The sequence below is a fragment of the Chiloscyllium punctatum genome, chromosome 38 (genome assembly GCF_047496795.1).
Source record: "Chiloscyllium punctatum isolate Juve2018m chromosome 38, sChiPun1.3, whole genome shotgun sequence".
Taxonomy (NCBI): domain Eukaryota; kingdom Metazoa; phylum Chordata; class Chondrichthyes; order Orectolobiformes; family Hemiscylliidae; genus Chiloscyllium; species Chiloscyllium punctatum.
In genome coordinates, this window is record NC_092776.1 from 33,028,106 (window position 1) to 33,051,481 (window position 23,376).

Below are 23,376 nucleotides of genomic sequence, written 5' to 3' on the forward strand. Positions count from 1 at the left end.
TTTTATATTTCAATAGTATATATATATGAATGTCCAATGGACATACTCTTTAATGCATTTCTTCTTACCAGGGAAAACAAGTTGGAAACTGAACATTTTCCGCTTACATGGCAAAGTCATTAATTGGTTTGGAGACACAAAAGCTTTCTGTCGCCAGATGATAATGCTCGGGTGCCAAACATTGGGAAATTTGGACATTCTTCAGATTTAAAACATGTGGCCCTCATCAGCGTGTACAATGCCTACCACATATCGGGTTCAATTTCTCTTTAATCATAAGCAAAATCCTATTTTATTAACACTGCTAATAAAAAGCCTTGTATGTTGACATTGCCAACATTCACCTGATATGCTAGTAATGTTAACATAGGAATCTTGTGGCAGTATGAGACTCAGAACATTTTCTCACTCTTCTGTGGAATTACTTTCTTATTGTATACAAAACATGAAAATTAGACACATTTTTAAAACTTGGATATTTTATTGTTTGAAGAATTTTCAAATTTTTCACAATTTCCCGTCATATTTAAATGGTTCAATTTCTTTCTGGAATTGAGGCTGAAAAAAGAAATGAACACAGAAACATTGTCTTATTACATACTCAACTTTGCAACTGAACCTTATCCTGGAGGTAGTTTCCCAATGACAAAGTTAATAGTATGTTAACAGCCAAACAGACACCTGTTTCTGGGCCCTGGTAGACAAGCGAAAGTGTAAAAAACAATCACTTATAACTCTAATGGTATTCAGTTGTATTGAGTCTACTTGTGATAAATTTCCTAATTTAAACGTCAAGATTGCTTAGGAGATGTTTACTATCTTATAACACAAAGGAACACTGTTGGCCAATTTCTTTTGAGTTAAAGGTATAGACTGACAGTTAGTTAGATTACTTGATTGGATTGTAAATCCATCATGTTGTCACAATCATGTTAAACATTTCAAAAGCAAAGGTAATAAACAAGAGATTCATAACCTTATCTGATTTAAAACATGTAATTGTTTTTGTTTCTTCTCAAATGATTCGTAACAGTTTATGAATAGCACAATTCAACATTACTGGTGAGTGTTTTTCAGTGTAGCTATTACATTAACAATTGTACATTAAATACTGAGAATTATGTACCACTAACAGATTAAGAAAGAATATGCATGAAAATGTTTTATAGCTATTTGTGAAAGGTAGGAATTAAAACTGTGCTGTGCTATCAGCAGTTGATAGCTCCCTTGTATGAAATGGATTATGAAACAATTATGGATTCAAGCTTTACTCTTGGATTTAAGCATCTAGTTGTAATCTAGGTTGGCATTTCAATCTAGTTCTGTTTCACTGATGTTAAATAGAAGTTCCATTGCCACATTCATGCAGATATAAAAGAGCTCAAGTCCCTATTTGAACTGAAGAAGGAATCATCCCAATATCTTGGTCAATGTTATTCACCCACTTCCCAAACTAACATCAGTATTACACATTAACTTGCTACTTAATGTGTGCTGATTGGACTTCAACTCTGCAAAATTTCACTATTTCCTTTGCACACAAAATTGCAGTGACTACACTTCAAAAGTAACTTTTTGACATGATGTACTTTGAGGTATCCAGAGAACATGAAAATCATTAAAGATGCGTTTTTCTTAAAACATTTCTCCAACAGTTGCTTCTTCTTACCAACTAATTATTAATTTAATACACAATCAGTTCTTCTACAACACAATGGTTGCTTTCTTGTGAAATCCCACGTTATAGAAAAATTGTGCTTTAGAAGCAGCACTTAAAGTGTTGGCGATGTGATCACGTTACAGCCAACACACATTTAAAAGTTCATACTTTAGAAACAGTGTCCCCAATCGCGTTATATATCTTGGGGCAGTATTATTCAGTCATTAAGACACATATTATGCTTAGAAAAGAATCGTCTGTGCAATTCTTAACACTTGTTGTCAAGGCCAGCACATGTTGCTTATTCCTAATTTCTAGGACTTCTCAGAGGTAACTTATGAGAAAACCACATGGTTGTAGGTCTGGAGTCACATTTAGGCCAGAACAAAATTGGAAATGTATTTTTTCTTACAGCAAACCATGGTAATGCATGGTGACCATTGCTGACACTCGCTTTCAGTTCTATATTTATCGATTTAATTTAATTTAATTTAATTTAAATTCCACCAGTGGCCATTTTGGATTTGAACCTGTGTTTCCAAAACAAATCTGAAAATGTGTTGCTGGAGGGGCGCAGCGGGTCGGGCAGCATCCGAGGAGCAGGAGAGTCGACGTTCCGGGCATGAGCCCTTCTTCAGATTCTGTCTAACAGTCTAGCTGAATCTTTGTGAACAATTTTATTTTGACCCATGCTTTTCTCCCCAATTAGTTTAGTTTCACCTCCTGCATAACAACTCTCTCTGTTATCAAAATGGCAATGTTGTTAGCCCATAACAAGGATTGAGTTTTAAATGAACTCAATGAGTTTACAAAATCTTGAAGGGTATAGATAGGGTGGATAGAGACAAGCTTTTTCCCAGGGTGAAAGATTCACTAACAAGAGGTCATGCTTTCAAGGTGGAGAGGTGGAAAGTTTAAGGGAGATACATGTGGCAAGTACTTCACACAGAGGGTAGTGGGCATTTGAAACACGCTGCCAGCAGAGGTGGTGGAGGCTGGCACGGTAGATTCATTTAAGGTGCGTCTGGACAGATGCATGAGTAGGTGGGGAGCAGAGGAATACAAATACTTAGGAATTGACTAACAGGTTTAGACAGTTCATTTGGATCGGCTCAGGCTTGGAGGTCTGAAGGGCCTGTTCCTGGGCTGTAAATTTTCTATGTTCTTCTTTGTTCAGGTTGTTTAGATTAATTTTTTTTTTAGATTAATTACAATGTGGAAACAGGCCCTTTGGTCCAACAAGTCCACACCGACCCTCCAAAGAGAAACCCACCCAGACCCATTCCCCTACATTTACCCCTTCACATAACACTACGGGCAATTTAGCATGGCCAATTTACCTAACCTGCACATATTGTGTTCTATATCCCACTGTACCTTTCATATGGCCAATGTATATGTGATGTAGCACAATACTTAAAGTTACCTGAGTCGTACCTGAGGACTGGAGAGAGGCAAATGTAATTCCTCTCTTCAAGAAAGGAAATAGGGAAATCCCCTGCAATTACAGACCAGTAAGTCTCACGTCTGTCGTCTGCAAGGTGTTGGAAAGGATTCTGAGGGATAGAATTTATGACCATCTGGAAGAGCATGGCTTGATTAAATGCAGTCAACATGGCTTTAAGAGGGGCAGGTCATGCCTCACAAACCTTATCGAGTTCTTTGAGGATGTGACTAGAAAAGTTGATGAGGGTCAAGCTGTGGATGTGGTGTATATGGACTTCAGCAAGGCATTTGATAAGGTTCCCTATGGTAGCCTTATTCAAATGGTCAGGAGGAATGGGATACAGGGGAACTTAGCTGTCTGGATACAGAATTGGCTGGCCAACAGAAGACAGTGAGTGGTAGTAGAAGGAAAATATTCTGCCTGGAAGTCTGTGGTGAGTGATGTTCCACAGGGCTCTGTCCTTGGGCCTCTACTGTTTGTAATTTTTATTAATGACTTAGATGAGGGGATTGAAGGATGGGTCAGCAAGTTTGCAGACAACACAAAGGTTGGATGTGTTGTTGACAGTATTGTAGGCTGCTGTAGGCTGTTGTAGGCTGTAGAACATTGACAGGATGCAGAGATGGGCTGAGAGGTGGCAGATAGAGTTCAACCTGGATAAATGCGAGGTGATTCATTTTGGAAGGTCGAATTTGAAAGCTGAGTACAGGATTAAGGATAGGATTCTTAGCAGTGTGGAGGAACAGAGGGATCTTGGTGTGCAGGTACATAGATCCCTTAAAATGGCCACCCATGTGGACAGGGTTGTTAAGAAAGCATATGGTGTATTGGCTTTCATTAACAGGGGGATTGAATTTAAGAGTCGTGAGATCTTGTTGCAGCTCTATAAAACTTTGGTTAGACTGCACTTGGAATACTGCATCCAGTTCTGGTTGCCTTATTATAGGAAAGATGTGGATGCTTTGGAGAGGGTTCAGAGAGGTTTACCAGGATGCTGCCTGGACTGGAGGGCTTATCTTATGAAGAGAGGTTGACTGAGCTCTGACTTTTTTCATTGGAAAAAAGGAAGAGGAGAGGGGACCTAATTGAGGTATACAAGATAATGAGAGGCATAGATAGAGTCGATAGCCAGAGACTATTTCCCAGGGCAGAAATGACTAACATGAGGGGTCATAGTTTTAAGCTGGTTGGAGGAAAGTATAGAGGGGATATCAGAGGCGGGTTCTTTACACAGAAAGTTGTGAGAGCATGGAATGCGTTGCCAGCAGCAGTTGTGGAAGCAAGGTCATTGGGGACATTTAAGAAACTACTGGACATGCATATGGTCACAGAAATTTGAAGGTGCATACAAGAGGATCAATGGTCGGCACAACATTGTGGGCTGAAGGGCCTGTTCTGTGCTGTACTGTTCTATGCTCTATGTTCTATGTTACAGCGAATTTGCATTGATGAAAGACATGTTATCGCAGAATGACCTGTATGTAATTTCATGTGTTGAATATTACTGACCAAAACAAATTCTGTCCAATTAACCTGGATAGTAATTTTGATTTGCAAGCATATCCATGTTTCTTGCACTAGCTAACATTATTGCCCTTGGAAAAGCAGTTCTTAATATTACCTTCCACCCAAAGCCAGTTCTAAAATATTTCAGATGACTTAATGTCAAATGCATGATTTCCTTTTATTACTTTTCATCTTTTTGAACTTTTTTGCAATTTTTAATTTGGGGAAGTCTTCATTCCTCAACTGCAAATCAGATCAATGGGTAATGGGATGCAAGTGTAGAACTGTAGATCTAATGTTTTCCTTGCAATGTTCAACAATGAACCATGACATTGCACAGCTATACTAGGCACAGAATGTTCTGCTCATCTGCTGACCTTAACAGCAATGAGTTAGTGTCCCGCAATTTTCCAAATGCTAGTTTTACATGAACTGGAAGAAGACACTTAGCCACATTCTTTTTAAAAAAAATGCGCTTATCCGAACATTTAAAAAAAAAATATTGCTTTGCATGAAAGGAAAAACATCCAACTCCAACATCTTTGTGTCTGCTCATATCTTTTATACTAAAAGATAGACTATTGCTAAGGATAATTGCCAGGAAAAACAGTCATATACATTAAATCTGTTAGGAATCTTCAAGTATGTGACAGATTTATTGCAAGATAATTACATTAGGAAGTTCTTTTCAGAAAGCTTCTTAAAACATCATTGCTACTTGGCCACACATTGCATGTGGTATTTTATTCCCTTAAGCAAATGCAATTAACCTACCCTTGTAGAAGACCTCTGTAAGAACTCAGTGTCCGTGTCCACAGTTGTAGCTGATGTTCTGAAGTTATGTCCACAAGTACCCACATTTCCTTTAAGATTTTCCGCTCTGTAGATCAAGTGTGTGTTATCGGTGACACCTTCAATGGGTTCTAATATATAACTTTTATTTTCAAATGAAACAAATCCCCTATCAAGGAAAATAGAGAAAATTGGTCAAAACAGACAGATTCTAGTCTTTCAACTTAAAACGTTCACTAATAGAGTAAATAACTTCAGAGCTTCACCTCACCCTTTTTTTGTAGTCTCTTCTATAACTCTCCATTGTGCTGATTCTGACCTCTTGTCAATTCCTCCCACCATTGATAGTTGTGCCTTCTGCCAATGAGGCCCCACAGTCTGGAATTCCCTCTGCCTTTCTCCACCTTGTTCTCCAAGACCCTCCTCAAAAACAACTCTGTACAAAGCTTTTGAGCATCCCTTCTAATAGCTCCTTCTTTGGTGTAGCTTCCATTTTATTTGTCTGATCATACCATAGCGAAGCACATATGGATAGTTTTTTTTAGGTGTAAAAGCTGCCATTCACAGGTAAACTTTAAGCTACATATAGATAGAATGAATCAGAGTGGCAAAGGTAATCTGGAAGATGAGTTCATAGAGTATTTTCAAGACAGTTTCTTAGAGCTGCACTTTCTGGAGACAAATAGAGAGCAGACTACTCTAGATCGATCTGGTAACCTGGGATGAAATAGGATTAATTAACAACCTCATTCTAATGGTGCCCTTCAGTAGCAGTGATCATGACATGATTGAATTTTGCATACAGTTTGAGAAGAGAGTGGGTCTAAGACTCATGTTTTAAACTTACATAAGGGTAATAAGAGAGTATGAAGACAGAATTGGCTAAAGTGAATGGGAAACTAGGTTAAGGGTCAGAGTGATGCAGTGGCAGACATTTTAAACAGACCTTTAAACCCCCTGAAAGTCTCTGGAGAAGCAGGCATATCTATGGTCACCTCAGGAAGTTAAAGATAGTTTCGAATCAAAAAGAAAAGCATGTAAGTCTGTGAAGGGTTGATGTAGGCCAGAAAATTGGATGGAATATTTTTAAAACATCTAAGATTTCTCAAAGAATAATGTGGAGAGAGAGAACAAAAACTAACTAGGAATATACAAAATAGAAAGTAAGAGTTTCTTTTGGTATTTAAAAATGGAAAGAACATGTAAAATGAGATTGGCCCTCCAGAAAGTGAGACTGAGGAATTTATATTGGACAATAAAGAAACTGCAGATGAATTGAACAGATATTTTTGTATCATATGGAAGCAGATGCTGGAAATCTGAAATATAAGAAGTCCTGAAGAAGAGTTATATTGGACTCAAAACATTAATGCTGTTTCTCTCAGAGATGTTGCCAGACTTGCTGAGTTTCTCTAGTTATTTTGCATCTATCTTTATTGTAGAGAATACAAATATCAAGCTTTAAATAATTTAACTAACTTTGAAAGGGAATGAGGAACATACAACAATTACAATCACCAGAGAAAGCACAATCAGAAAATTATCAGAATTAAAAGCTGACAAGTTCCAGGTCCTGATGGTGCTCATATTAGGGTCCTCAACAAAGTGGTTACTGAGATAATAGATGCATTGGTTTAATTTTCTACAATTCCCTGGATTCTAATATTATTATTAGAATAATAAATAGAGAATATGCCTCCTCCTAGTCAGGAAAGGAGGGAGTCAGAAAATAAGAAACTACACGCCAGTTAAATATGTCATTAGGAAAATGCTGGATTTTATTTTTATTAAGGAAGATAGAGCGGGGGACTTAGAAAATCATGGTGTAGGGGATAACATGTTAATATGGACAGAGGTTTGGTTACCTACAGGTTACAGGCAGGAGGAATAAATCGGTCATTTTTCAGTTGGCATATTATGATAAGCCGTATGCCATACAGATCAGTATTAGGGTCTCAATTATTTACAATCTATATCAATGGCTTAGATGAAGGGACCAAATACATATTTGCCAACTTGGTTGATGGCACAAAGTAAATAAAAAAATTATATTGTGAAGAGGACATAAAGAGTTTGAAAAAGATGAAGACAGGTTAAGGGAATGGATAGGAATATGATAGATGCTCAATACGTGAGAAAATGTGAACTCATTCACTCTCACAGGAAAAATAGAAAGGCAATGTACTACATAAACAGAGAGAGATTGCAGAAGTCTGAGGTAAGGAAGGACAGAGTGAAGGGACAACCCTTTCGAACTGAGATGAAGTGGAATTTCTTCAACCAGAGGGTGATGTATCTGTGGAACGCATTGTATTTAAGACAAGTAGGTTTTTGATTAGTAAGGAGATGGGGAGAAGGCAGGAGGATGGGGTTGAGAAACATATTAGCCATGATCGAATGTTGGAGCAGACTTGATGGGCCAAATGACCTAATTCAGCTCCTGTATCTTATGGTCTTATGGATGTCCTGGTATATGAATCGCAAAATTTTAGAATACAGCAACAACAAATTATTATTGCAAGCGTAATGAAATATAGATGTTTTGCGACAGTTGTAGAATGTTGGTGAGGTCATATATGGAGTACTATGTACAGTTTTGGGCTTCTTATTTAAGAAAGAATGGAAAAGTGTTAGGAGCAATGTAGAGCAGGTTCACCCAACTGATACTTCGGATAGTAGAGGAGGAAGTATTATGAGGAAAGGTGAGATAGGTTGGGCCTGTATCCATCAGAAGAGTGACAGGTGATCTATTGAAACAGATAGCATCCTGAGGGGATTCGACAGGGTGAATGCTGAAAGGTGTTTGTCCTAGGGAAGATACTAGAACTCTGGGACATGGTTTAAACAGAATTGATCTTCCATTTAAGACAGAGATGAGAAGGAGTTTTTTTTTCTCTCAGTGAGTCTTGAGTCCTCAGAACTCTCTACTCTAAAGAATGGTAATCTAAAGTTCTTGGATAGGCAGGAATTGCTGGAGCTAAGGCATGGTTACATTAAATGGCAGAGTAGTCTAGTGGGGCTGAATGTCCTACTGTACTCCTGCTCCTAAGTGTGCTCATTATGCACACAAATATTTAACAAAATTTTTATGCTGTAATATTAAATTCTGAACATGCAGCCAACTAAAAAAGATCAGTGAAAGAATGACCAGAACTTATGGATACCATTCAAATTATCAGGGAATAAAGTCTTTCCCTTTTTTTTGAGTTTAAACTGAAGAAACTCTGCAAAGCCTGCAGTTTTTAATCTTATTATCACGCTGGCTAAAATAAAACTATGTTCAGTACTTAATATTTGTTAAGTGGTGACTGAAATGTTTGCCACAGCACTTTCTAATTTTGCAGCAATTTATCCTTCATGAGTACCCAATTAAATTCCATAAATCAACAAATTTCAGGAAACCATAAAGCATAAAGGAGCTTTTGTATTTTCCAACTATTTGAGAGCTTGAATTGATTTGATGTAATGCACCATGGTCAGGAGTGAAGAAAGTGCCAACATAAACTGTCTGCTTGTATTTCATGTGTCAGTACTTTCCTAGACTCGTCACAGGTTAACATTGGTTCAAATTTCACATTACCATGAAACCCTCCTTTGATTTCACTAAATACATAGTTTTAATATTCTTTACCATGACATGACACCACAGCGAGATTTTCTTTGAACGCAGCAGCAATCTACTGATTTTTTTCCCCCATTCACAGGGTTTAAATGTTTGGATGTTCGAAATTAAATGTCACTTAACTGATGAGACAGATTAATTCCCAGCCTTTCTGACTGCTTGTTTAGCAATGTACCACTAAAGTGATGAGAAAGTAATACAGAAAAAAAACACTGGAAAACCGGATTTGTCCTGCAGATAAGAACATTTCTCAAACTTCTTTTGTTAGTGACATGTCTTAAACTGTTGGACTCCTTATCTAGATTTTATTTTTATTCTCCCACTCTTGGTCTGTACTCGATGGAGTTTAGAAGGATGAGGGAGGATCTCATTGGAACTCACAGAATATTGAGAAGTCTGGATAGAGTAGACGTGAAAAGTATGTTTCCACTGATAGGAGAGACGAGGACTCGAGGGCACAGACTCAGACTGAAGGGCCAACCCTTTAGAACTGAGATGAGGAGGAATTTCTTCAGCCAGAGGGTAGTGAATCTGTGGAACTCATTGCCACAGAAGGTTGAGGGGGCCAAATCATTGAGTGTATTTAAGACAGAGATGGATAGGTTCTGATTAGTAAATGGATCAAAGGTTACAGGTGAAATGTCGGAAAATGGGGTTGAGAAACATCAGTCATGATAAGATAGAGAAGCAGACTTAAAGGGCCAAATGGCCTAATTCTGCTCCTACGTCTCATGCTTTTATGGACTTTTGGACTTCATCACTGTCCTGTTTTTTTGAACAAATATTGGAAATAGCTTCCCAGTCTGTGTGATGCAATGACTCAGATTCTCATAATGACCGAAAGCATCTCCACTATGGTGAAAATTCTGGATGAAGCCATGAATTCCTAGTCTCGCCCCCCACCCTCCCAACTGATCCAGCATCTCATTTTTGCCAGAATGGGACTCAGGGCAGTCCATAGTTACGCATGCCTGGTACCGAAGCAGTTAGCGATATAAGTTATCAACTGCCTACAGTGAGATCGGGTTGTGGACTCCCTGGAGTGTGGGACCCAGAATATGCAGATTAGAACAGGTAACAAGTAGGTCTGTTCTCAGCGCATCATTATTTTGGAGAACTGCGTACACTGATAGAGAGATAAGCCCAGGACAGCTCTGGGAGTGGTAAGGCACCTTTTGAAAGTAAAGTGCAGAGTTGCTTATGCATTGAAAATGCATAAATGCATTTGTTTAATTCAGTGATAGGGTGTGGGCATTGCTGGCAATCCTTAACTGCCCTACAATAAGTGGTGTTGAGCTGCCTTCTTGAACCATTGCAGTTCTTGGAGTGTGGGGATAGCCACAGTAGTGTTCGTAGGGAGTTCTAGGATATTGCCCTAATGACTGTGAAGGAACAGTGGTATAGTTTTGACCCAGGATGGTGTGTGGCTTGGAGAATAACTTGCAGTTTAGGGTGTTCCCATGCATCTGCTGCCCATGTCCTTTTAAGTGGTAAAAGTTGCAGATTTGGGAGGTGGTATCATAGGAAACTTGGTGAGCTACTGCAGTGAATCTTGTAGATAATACAGAGTGCTGCCACTGTTTGTTGGTGGTGAAGGGAGTGATAGACAGGTGCCAATCAAATGGATTGCTTGGTCCTGGATTGTATTTAACTTCTTGAATGTTGTTGGTGCTAGAATCATCCCGACAAATGCAATGTTTTCCTTAACAATCTTGGCCTGGGCCTTGTAGATGGTGGACAGGCATCAGAAATATAGATGGTGAGTTACTGACCACAGAATTCCCAGCCTCTGGCCTAATCTTGTAGCTGTAATATTTATATGGCTGGTCCAGTTCAGTTTTTGGTGCATGGTAACCCTATTATAAGGGATTTAGTGATGGCTATGCCATTGAATGTTAAGGTGCGATGGCTAGATTCTCTGTTTTTGGAGATGGCCATTGCCTGGCACTTGTGTGGTATGAATGCTACTTGCCAGTTATCAGCCCAAACCTGAGTGGGACCCATGATTTGTGGCTAATGAACACAAATGGCTTCAGTATCTGAAGAATCGTGAATTATGCTGAACACTGTACAATCATGAGCGAACATACTCACCTCTGGCCTTGTGATGAAGAAGCTGATGATGCTGATCCTAGGAGAGACTTAAGGAACTCCTCGAGCTGAAGTGACTACCAAAACCAGAACTATCTTCCTTTGAGCTGAGTATGACTTCAAACAATAGGAGGTTTTTTTCCCTTGACTCACATTGATCCCTATTTTGCTGCACTCTTTGATTTTATACTTGGTCAACTGCTGCCTTCATGTCAAAGCAGTCACTCACCTCATTTTTCGGATTCAACCCAAGCCCATTTTTGGACAATGGCTGTAATGAGGTCAAGAGTTGAATGACCCTGGCAGAACCCAAACTGAGTGTCAATGAACAGGATATTGGGAAGTAAATTTTGCTTGAGAGAACTGTTAATGACACCTTCCAGCACTTTGCTGATGATAAAGAGTAGACAGGTGAGGTGGTAATTGACTGAGTTGAATTTTTCCTGGTTTTGAATACAGGAATTACTTGGATTATTTTTGGCTAGATGCCTGTGTATCACCTGTACTGAAACAGCTTGCCTATAAGGACATGACTAGTCTGGGAGTACAGCATTTCATTACTATTATTGGAATGCAGTAATAATGAAATCTTGTGCTCCAGAACTGGAATGTAATAAGGTCCATAACATTTGGAGAGTCATGTATTCTTGATGTCATGTGGATTGAATAAAATTGATTGAAAACTGGTATCTGTGATACTGGGAGCATCAGGAGAAGGCAAGGTTGGAACATCTGGTCTGAATTTCTGCCTGAAGATGAATGCAAATGCTTCAGTCTTATCTTTTGCACCAATTCAGTGGTCTTCCCCATCATTGTAGTCTCCACTTCCTGTTTCTTGTATACTTATCCACCACTATTTATGACTGCATATGGCCAGGAATACAGGACACAGATCTTAATTTTAGGTTGTGGGATCACTTAGCCCTGTCTATAGGTACTTTCTTTTCTGCAAACATGTCATGATGGCACAGCTGGAAGTAATGTATGGGTGTGCTCTAGATGTTTCATTATCACTTCACATCACTCTGAAATTGGGTAAAATGAGATAAAGGATTACAAATTGGCCATTCGTACCATTGAGTCTGCTCTGCCATTCGATCGTGGATGATGAGTGCATATTCAAACAATACTAATCTTATTGTTTCTTTCCACTCCCCTTTATAACAAAAAAAAATCTGTTCAGTAACCCAGATGGGAACAGGGAAAAACAGATGATTCACACCAGTATCTGTGGATTGAACAATCAAGAGCTGGGGGTTGTTTCTTCTAAGAGATGAAAACTAAGAGATGAACTAAGAGATAATAATGAAATATGGAAAGCAGGAAAGAAAGGAAAAGAACAAGCAAGCACAGAAAGGAAATATCAATTGAATGAATTTTAAATTTAACAAATAATTTAAGGAATGTTAATAAATTTTAAATTAATTATTGAAGCAATAAGGTTTGAAGAGCTAAGCCTTTGGGAAAGGTTGGAAACTCAGGAGAAAAATCTGTGAGGTTTTACACTGAAACCAAAGATGCACTTACTGAGATGGTTTCTCTATCTTTGTCTGTCTTTTCCTTCTTGTTTTCTATTGCATTTAACATGTTTCTCTCTAATTTTTAAGCCCTGAAGATGGATACGAGTTTTGAAACATTAGCTGTCTTCTCTCCACTACTGATGATTGATCTGCTGTGCATTCCCTGTTTTTGCTCTACATATCTAGGTGCTTATATTGCCCTGCTTTGTTTTGAATATTGATTAGACTTTGGGCACTATGTTTGACTGAAGCCGAGGTTTCAAATTTGCAAACAATCTACGCATTTTGAGTTTTTTAAAAATAATGAATGCTGATGACATTATCAAGAGGTTGCCTTGCAGCAGAAGCAGAACAGAAGGTCAAGGAATACAGAAAAAAATGACTCTGCACCCATCAATGTTAACTCATCTCCCTCAATCTTTTAAACTCATTTACTGCTCAAAGTCAGTTCCCTCAACCACATCATAACACACTTGAAATTACAAAGTGCAATTAGATAACTACTTTCTTTTCTTCTCAAATTATTAGGGAAAATGATTGGCTTAACTCAATGTGCTAGGTTTTAGTCATTATGGGTGAAGAGTTGTTCCACTCACCAATCAAAAAGATATTGGAAGTAAATTTTCTTCTTCATTGTTTAGGTAGAGATATGACAGAGCAAATTTCCAAGCATCTTATGTATCTCCTGAGCCCCCTTTTATTTAAAACAATGGGATGGTCATCTCATGGATTTACAACAGATGGACAATCTATTTAGAAGGATCACCACTCAAGCAGTGGAAAACAAAAGTTAGGCTATTGCAAACATGTTCTTTCTCACTATAATACTTAGCTACACATAGCAATGAGAAAAATTATTTTTTGCAATATGTTTTTTGAAAATCTTCAAAGTTTTCCCTTTCCTTGCATCTTGTCTGCTTAACTGTCTCATCCTGACATCAAAATTAAACAAACGTACCTTCTCGACTCAGGCAATGTGGCATGATGGTCCCCTATATTTTGTCCTTAAAATGGTGGGTTTACTGAGACAGTTAAGCTGTCAGCTCTTTGATTGCACCTGTGGCTCTACAAAGTGGGCTGCCATCTTCAAACAAATGGTGGTCTCTTAATCAGATGCCTCTAGTAAAATGCTGCTTTGATTCTGACACCTTGTGATAATGGGAATTGGATCCCACATTCACACACAACAGCTGGACATCTAAACTCATGACATCTAAACACATCTAAATTCAGCTCAATATTTCAGGTTGATGATCATTTGTCAGTTCTGACTTGAAATATTTGCTCTATTTCTGTCTGAAATTATGAAGACTGAAGAACTATTTGTTTTCACAGAAGTTGTTCTTCAGTAAAGAGTTTCATGAGGCTGTCACCAAAGAGTATACTTTTTTTTCCTTAGCATCCAGTGTGGCATAACACCTTGTCATTGTTGACTGTAAGAGCATCACATGTTGGAAGGCCTTCAAATAGTTGCTGATACAACAATTTACTGAATAACATGAAAAGTCAAGAAAAAAGAAACAAGCAAAAAAAGCTGCATTTGCCTGGGAATATTCAGAAGTTGCTTGGCTTTCAAGCAACAACAAAATTTACAATCAATGAATGATGACTAACATCAACTGGAAGGGGACGCCAATAAAGGTCGAGAGTGTGGTGTTGGAAAAGCAGAGCAGGTCAGGCAACATCCGGGGAGCAAGAGAATCAACGTTTTGGGCATAAAGGGAATGAAGGGCTTATTCACGAAACATCGAGTCTCCTGCTCCTCGGATGCTGCCTGACCTATTGTGCTTTTCAAGCACCACACGCTCGACTCTGATCTCCATCATCTGCAGTCCTCATTTTCTTCTAGGGGACGTCAATCAAGTCCAGTCTGCCTTGTTGTGCCTGACTCTGCACTGCTCTACCATGCAGAAGGCAATGTTTTTCCTGCTCAACATCTCCATCTTCCTCCTTGGAAGATGACTGCCACTCTACCAGCTTTTCAGCATCATCACATCCACTCTGCTTCCTCCAATAGGATGCTGGGATTATGTGACACATCTGTACTTCAAAGTACCCCAAGCCCCAGACAAAGTAAACCATTAGAACTTCATCTTCAGAAGGCCTATCATTTGCTCCAGGATGGCCCCTGCTAAAGAATGGGCTGCATCTTGTCAATACTTTGTCTCAGTCAGAGGGTCAGTAATGGAGTCATCATCCATGTTCAGAGATAGTAGCTTTTGCTTCTTATTAACTATCCATGTAAGGCAGCCAGCCCTTGAAATGAAGCAGGAACCTGAGAGTTTTCAAAAATTATGTTACATTCTGGGGTACCTGGTGCAGACTTCTAGGATGTGGTACCAATGATCATAGATGGCTTGGGTGGAATAGAATTTCTTTCTATTGACCATGTCTGCCATACTTTGAGATGGTGCTCTCACTGCAACGTGATACATATAGCAACCTGGTCCATGTGAGAAGCCAGATATGTTGGCAAAGCCTACTTCCTGGCCCACAGCACTGGTCTCATTCTGGGGAAACAAGATGGAGTAGTGTGATCTGGCACAAATTACTCCCATTATGGCCTTAAACTTTTGTGGATTGAGCACTGAGAGACCTCTGAAAGGAACCAATCGCCTTGATGGCCACTGCGTTAGAATGGCCACCCACCATTCAGCGAGGCTCACTCCAACAAATGACACAGTTCTGTTGGTGCCCCAGGATATCCTCAGCCTGTGGTAAAACTGCATCTTCCTCATCTGGGCGAAATGGTATAGAGGACAATACACTTTGTCCTCCTGTTATCTTCTCTTTATTGAGAGGGGACTATAAGCTTATATCCTTATGTAGACCACTGGAGGTTGCTCCTGGTCCTGAGCTTACTGGCTCATCTTTTGCTTCGCGATTTCTGAGTGTCTTTGTTGCGCGCGGCCTCAGTTATAATAATGTGTACTGTGGCTGGATCCATTGGTCACGGCTCCAATGAGCCGATGTGGGGAATATCAGAAACAGAACAGCTTCTTAGTAATGTGAGCCATCAGCATTCACATCACACAGGTGACAGTTTACGCAGTCTTCCATACAATGGAACCTGGAGCAATCTGTCAGAGGGAAATAGAATACCCCTACATGGAATTTAACATAGTGGACCTTATTCTGATATATGTAACATCATCCACAGTAACAAACCCAATATGAGCTTTAAGTGTAGTAGATTTACGAAAACCTGACCCCCACCCTCAAAATCACCCAAGAAGTGCAGCATTGGATATAAAAGTATGTTAGTGAATACTTGCAGTTCAAGGTAACAGTAAAGCAGCTCTGTGTCCTTCTGCAGCCTGTCGAGTGTTTCTGTGGAATATGGCCAGCAGGCGACATTTTAAAGGTCACCAGTGATTATTTGTGCATCATAGAGATGACTACCTTCAATCTACAATGACCGTGGACAGGTCATAATTGCTTGAGATCAGGATTTATATTCCACACACTGCAGGGTTCGATGATGTCTGAAGGTTTTAGCCTGTGCTGTGGAAGTGCTGTATGAATGATCTTGCCCCATGAAGGGTCTTGTACAATTCACAAGTAGAGCCCATGTGCTCAGAGAGATGAAACCAGTTGCTCCATCCACTCCAAATGTGGTGTCATCCATTTTTATTTCCACTGAACCTTTGGGATTCAGATGACGATGTAAGGTAACACAGGTCTATGCTTGGCAGAGTGAGTTACAGGCTTAGCCTACTAACCAAAGGGCTCCTCCCAAATTTATATATTCTTTTTTCCTTGCACTCTTGTCAATGCCATGTGCTATATGTTCCCACACATTCACTCCCAAGTCTTTTACTTAAGCCATCATTGCCCAACATTGCCCTTGAGCCCTGGGCCAACAGCTCAGCAATGTTACTCTGCACCCATTACAGCTAGTATCCTTGTGACCATTGATGAAATTCCCTTTGCACAGTTCTCCGTATTCTCCAAAGCACCATTGTTCCCCATCCTTATGTGCTGAGTTGCACCTGTCACAATTCATTTTCCTCTGCATCCCTCTACATCCTCAAAATTGACTTCTTCAACTTCCTGGTACAGCTGTGGGTCCTGATAATCTGCTTTGGTTTTCACCAATCAGAGCTCAAGACTGACTGTGGCACCATGACCGTTCACCCACTTGGAAATACAACCCTGACAAATGAGTTACCAGACCCTTGGCTGATCACTGTGCAGCCCCCTGACTGAGTTACCATGAGTAGCCACACTAACTGCCCTGGACCTGTAGGACTGACTGTGACCCAGTCCCTTGACTCTACTGATAAGGAACCCCTGATCTTGACTGCTCTGACTATAGTTGACCCACTGGTCTGAGATTGCATGCGACCCTTAACAGACTGTGGTGCAATCCCTAACTGATGACAGTCCCTGTTGACTTGAGCAAGGACTACTCTTCTTCACTTTGAGACATGCTCATGGGACATGTATTTACCATGTAAACTGTTGGCAAATGGTGCAGCTGTGGCATTGACTTAACACAAGGACATCCAGCAATACATCCAGCCCCTTGACAGATCACTGCTGATATCCATGACAAGCTGTCTCACTTTGTGTCTGTGTTGAAAGGCAAGGCAAGAAAGAACCAACATGAGAGAAATTGCAAGCCGGAGGTGGGGAGTGAGAGTGTGTGTGTGTGTGTGTGTGTGTGTGTGTATTACTGTAAATGAATCAGTGTGCTCCAAAATGAAATGTAAAAGTTGACAGTTGTATTCTAAGTGAATTTGTCATGAGTCCTTATGATGTGATGATGATGATGTGCTGGTGTGCATCCGATGCCAACCTCCATAGACAGGGTGTGCAGGTGGTCACTGTCAATACAGAGTGCCCTGAGATCACAAGGACTCCTGTCCAAGCTACAGGCTCAGAGAAGCAAGTGGCAAACTGGAACTGGCAAGTACCTGCAACGAGTTTCATGTCAGGAACCATCACTATCTAGTTTCTCTCCACCATGTGGGAGGATAACAAACTGGATATAAATGAGGAGTGAGTAGGTAATGATGAGATGTTAATGCATGCAAATAGATCTATTGCCACTCTGAGTAGCAAAATTCTCATCTCACTGTTCAAAACTTGGATGAAAAATGGGATTTCTTTTCCCCATTGAGAATCTCATTTTTCTGATCTTGTCATATTTTCCCGAATGACTCGTTGTTCAGGGGTTGGGCAAAATCAGCCCATTTTGTGCATCCTGACAATAATCTTAGTTAAGCAAGGCATGCATTCATTATTAGAATGCAATCTTTATCACGATTGGCTGAATAACTGGAGAGTCATGCCTACTAAGTTGAAAGCCCCTTTCCCTAAGTTACCAGACAATAGCTTGGAGTTGTCAGCCAATTCTGTATAAATCCAACATGAGGCAAACTCACATTCCCAAGTACCATGCTCGTGCAGAAAATCTGAACAATCACTTCTAGTTCTTGTCACTGTAAGAGAGATGCAACACGCCTAATCTCAATTTCCTGTTTTAAACAAGCTTGCTACAGAGGGAAATATATGCAGGGCTCAATTGCCACTGAGATACACTCTACTGGCTATTCAGATCATAACTGTGACCTTGCTGCAGGTGAATGCAGTATATTGCTGGAAGCATAAATACAAGTGCATAAGAAAACTCAGGGAAGCACACTATTCTCACTGTTGTGCTTTGTCCTAAAAAGTTTCTAATTATCTTGTTCTAACATTGGGATCCAGCTTCTACATGTTGGACTACTCAACTTTTGGTTTCCTTTTGGAATGTCAGAGACAAATATGATGGAAAACAGATTACTTTGGGAAACTATAAAACATGATTCAATCTTTATCAGGTTGGTAATGTAAAACAAGCTATCGTCATGCAATAGATCTTTTGCAGATGTTTCTTGTATCTAATGTTAGTTATGTTTCAGTGGCATGCATTAGTCAACAAAGCAAAAGCAGCATAGACTGCTTCTGAACTGTGCACAATTGTTTCCGTTTGTTACAACGTCAGCAAATTTTAGACTGCATTTTATTGTGAGAGCTATAAAAGATATAAAGACTTATGGACAGATTTTCACTCTCAACTTGGGAAATGTTCCAAGTTGGCACACTCGCTTTGGTTTTAAAGAGCTCCATTAGGCCCAATGTTCCCTCCGGGGAGGCACAGGGACAAGAATAAATCTGGCCCGTCAACCCTAAAGTAAGATTCTAGATTGTCTTGGGGATGGGTGAGTGTTGAGGTGGATTGGTTAGAAGGGCTATCCTCTTTCTCTAAGCCTATGTCCAGTTATTGGAAGCCATTAGGCTCTCTAACTCATATTCTAAGACCCTAATGGGCTGTCACAATCAACATGCCACCTCCATGCTGAGTCATGCCACCTACCCACTCAAATCCCCTTCCACCTCCATGCCACCTCATAACCCTTTCCCATCCAAATACCCATATGCCACTTTCATGTCAATTTATGCCTCCTAACTGAACCCTGCTCCCTCATACTCCCAATCCATCTCCTATATTCAGGAGACAGTGAGGACTGCAGATGCTGGAGAGTCAGAGATGAAAAGTGTGGTGCTAGAAAACGCACAGCAGTTCAGACAGCATCGAAGGAGCAGGACAGTCGACGTTTCAGGCAGATGCATCAACTCTCTTGCTCCTCAGATGCTGCCTGACCTGCTGTGCCTTTTCTAGTGCACATTTTTCAACTTCCTAGATTCAAACAATCTAATTCACCTCATATTCCTACACACTTGATAACAAGAAAAATGTCTCATTCACAACGCATTCAAAGCTTTAAATTCCTAAAGTAGTTTGTTTCTTGCAAAAACATACCCACAACTACGACAAACCCACTTACACACTTCTATCCAGAGCTCAAATTAAAGACATCTTATCCCTCAATTTAAGCCAGCAGTCAAACTGTGAACTCAGAACTTCCTACTAAAATAACGTGCTTTTGAAAATGAATCAAACATAGTGTCATTCTGTAATAGAGATGTACAGCATGGAAATAGACCCTTTGGTTCAACTCATCCATGCTAACCAGGTATTCCAACCTAATCTAGTCCCAGTTGCCAGCACTTGGCCCATATCCCTCTAATCCCTTCCTATTAACATAGCCATCCAGATACCTTTTAAATGCTATAATTGTACCATCCTCCCCCACTTCCTCTGGCAGCTCATTCCATACATGCACCACCCTCTGCGTGAAAAATTTGCCCCTTAGAACCCTTTTATATCTTTCCCTTCTCACCCTAAACCTACGCCCTCTAGTTCTAAACTCCCCCACCCCAGGGAAAAGACCTTGTATGCTTATCCTATCCACACCCCTCATGATTTTATAAACCTCTATAAGGTCACCTATCAGCCTCCGATGGTCCAGGGAAAGCAGCCCCAGTCTATTCACTCTCTCCCTACAGCTCAGATCCTCCAAACCTGGCAACATCCTTGTCAATCTTTTCTGAACCCTTTCAAGTTTCACAACATCCTTCCAATAGGAAGGAGACCAGAATTGCATGCAATATTCCAAACGTGGCCTTACCAATGTCCTGTACAGCTGCAACATGACCTCCCAACTCCTGTACTCAATACTCTGACCAATAAAGAAAAGCATACCAAATGCTTTCTTCACTATCCTATCTACCTGCAACTCTACTTTCAAGGAGCTATGAACCAAAGTCTCTTTGTTCAGCAACACGTCCCAGGACCTTACCATTAACTGTATTAGTCCTGCTAAGATTTGCTTTTGTAAAATGCAGCACCTCACATTTATCTAAACTCCATCTGCCACTCCTCAGCCCGTTGGCCCATCTGATCAAGATCCCGTTGTACTTTGAGGTAATCTTCTTCACTGTTCACTACACCTTCAATTTTGGTGTCACCTGCAAACTTACTAACGTTACCTCCTATGTTCACATCCAAAATATGTATATAAATGATGAAGAGCAGTTGCCCCACACCAATCCTTGCAGCACACCACTGATCACAGACATCCAGTCAGAAAAGCAACCCTCCACCATCACCCTCTGTCTTCTACCTTTGAGTCAGTTTTGTATCCAAGTGGCTGGTTCTCTTTGTATTTAGTGAAATATAACATTGCTAATCAGTCTCCCATGAGGAACCTTGTCAAACATCTTACTGAAGTCCATATAGATTACATACACCGATCTGTCCTCATCAATCCTCTTTGTTACTTCTTCAAAAACTCAATCAAGTTCGTGAGACATGATTTCCTGAAGTCATGCTCACTATCACTAATCAGTCCTTGCATTTCCATCCTGTCTCTCAGGATTCCCTCCAACAACTTTTCCACAACCGATATCAGGCTCACTGGTCTGTAGTTCACTGGCTTTTCCTTACCACCTTTCTTAAATAGTGGCACCACATTAGCCAACCTCCAGTCTTGTGCCACCTCACTTGTGACTGTCAATGATACAAATATCTCAGCAAAGGGCCCAGCAATCACTTCTCTAGCTTCCCACAGAGTTCTCGGGTACACCTGATCAGATCCTGGGGATTTATCTACTTTTATGCTTTTCAAGACATCCAGCACTTTCTCCTCTGTAACATTTTTCAAGATGTCACCCTCTATTTCCCCACATGCCATATCTTCCATGTCCTTCTCCACAGTAAACACTAATGCAAAATACTCATCATTAATTCCTTGGGAAATTATCAACAAAGAGCCGAATTGAAAATGCATAATCAGAAGATTTTCTAAGCTTTCACTGACGGCTTCAGTTTGTTTCATGTTTAAAAATAGGGATTTGAAATTCTCAAGGTCATGGTGCTTAAATGAATATTATTCACCTGAAAAATGAGTACATTTATGTCAAAAATTCCTGATTCTCACATTGTGGGTGAAGGCACAGATGAGGGGAACATGTCAGGGCCCAATAGCTGAGTTATCAACTAGAGAGGGAGACTGTGTGCTAGGGGACAGAGTGCATAGCCACTCTGTTTGGTTTGGCCAGTGGGTGCGCTGTGCTCAAGTCAAGTGTTTGTCCATTGTGCTTGGGTCAGGGAATGGGGCACACTGTGTTTGAGGCAGGGGTGAGGGCCAGTGTGCTTGTGTTGGGGCAGGAGAAACCATTCTCTGGTTGGCGGTAGGGGTCACTGTGCTCAGACCAGGAGTGGGAGCTAATGTTCTTTGGTCAGGACCAAGTGATAACAGGGCCAGGGGCCTAGGCCTGAGCAGCACTGGGGTCACTGATAAATCTCTCTCATATTGGGTTAAGACCTTGGGACCATCAAACTGGACAGTGAGTCTGAGTTCAGGTCTTCCTCCTTTGTGATTCATACCCTGTCTCCTTTCGCCTGCTGTCAGAAATGGTAGAGGGACTCCACCCAGAGACTGGTGCCCAGAGACTAACTCAATGGCTCTAAATCTTACTTCAGGTGCACGGATCAAAAACAAAAAGCTTGTAACACAGGCACCAAATAAAAGTTCTGTTACTATGTACATGAATTGCAGGTTTCCTTCAGAGCAATTGTATTAAAGAACCTGGCTTGGCAGCTCCAGTTATAAGAAGTACAACGTTGTCACATTTAAGGGCATTTTATATATAAAAAACTTCAGGTCCTTTTCAACTAGTTGTAACTTCAAAAACTAATCACATTCTGAAATCAGATTGATATTCTCAGTGAAAGATAAAACCATATGAAATAAAAGGCATAATAAGAAACAAGCTTTTTAAAGACAAAACTTTAAATGTTGGGAAGAATGGCCTCATTAATTCCCAGTTCAATAAATTCCAATTTTCATCTGCATGGTTTTGGTGAGGCATAACATGATAATCGGGCAGCGCTGTTCAGAGGGAGTGAAAATCAGGAGGTCAGCGTCTTAAAATATCTTGGAGTCGGTCAATTTCCTGCTCTTTTGTTCTCCATCTATCAGTAAAGTAAGCTTTGGGGTACAGATTTTTATTTCAGAAAATGGTGCAAATCAATGTGAATAATGATCAATTTGGCACATTCACCCAGAGCAGAATGACCCTATTTCCGTATAGGCATTGCAAATGAAAAGGGTTTGATTCATACCTGAGACCAGAACAAGTGCTGAGGCTGACAATAGATTGAGAATATCCTTGCACGTGACCGTGGTAGTAGCAGTGACCCTTAAAAGAAAATATTGTAAAGCATGAACTATATTTCTTCTCTTGCAAATTTTCAAATTTTTACAATATACAATAATACTCATTGAATGATGATTAAATTAAAAACGTGAAAATATTGCTACAGAAGAATTTCTATAGGAATGAGTTGCTGCTTGACTAAATAGGATCCTTCAGTTATAACAATTTTAAATACATTCTTCAATGTTTACCTTAACTCACTGGACAAAATATATTCCCCAAAAGAATCTAAGATCTTCAGTAAAGAAGAAGTGTTCTGTATTTGTTGTTAGTTTTAAAGTCATAAGTTTGATTGTTGGGCCTCTGTTAGACCAGCTTTCACAAGGCTGTAGGAACAGTAATTTATTTTAATCACTAAAGCATTTTAATAAAAAGTAACTGACATCTTCCATGCACTAAAATAACATGCACTAATTTGTTAAAGAGAAAAATGAATCCTGTGCCATCCAGAACAGAAAATACCACATGTTGGAAGCAGCTTGTTTGCCAGGAGTTAATTTGCAACAAGTTAAATTAAACAGGAATTTCCCTTTCCCTTACAAGGAACACTCTTGAAAACCTGCTGAAAACTGATCATTGAAATGTAACCTTTCATTGATTCTACTCAACACTCTGGCAACAATCA

The 23,376-nt window shown here is 40.0% G+C and overlaps 1 protein-coding gene across 3 annotated transcripts in view; it reads right to left on the reverse strand.

Moving 5' to 3' along the window:
- Positions 1-23,376, reverse strand: part of adam12a (ADAM metallopeptidase domain 12a) — a 350,417-nt gene that overhangs the window by 113,679 nt on the left and 213,362 nt on the right. For all 3 annotated transcript variants that reach the window (XM_072557568.1, XM_072557567.1, XM_072557569.1), the window contains 2 exons: positions 22,657-22,733; positions 5,388-5,574 (listed from right to left, as the gene is read on the reverse strand). In XM_072557568.1, coding sequence (XP_072413669.1) covers positions 5,388-5,574; positions 22,657-22,733 — 264 coding nt within the window. The remainder of the gene's footprint in view (positions 1-5,387; positions 5,575-22,656; positions 22,734-23,376) is intronic.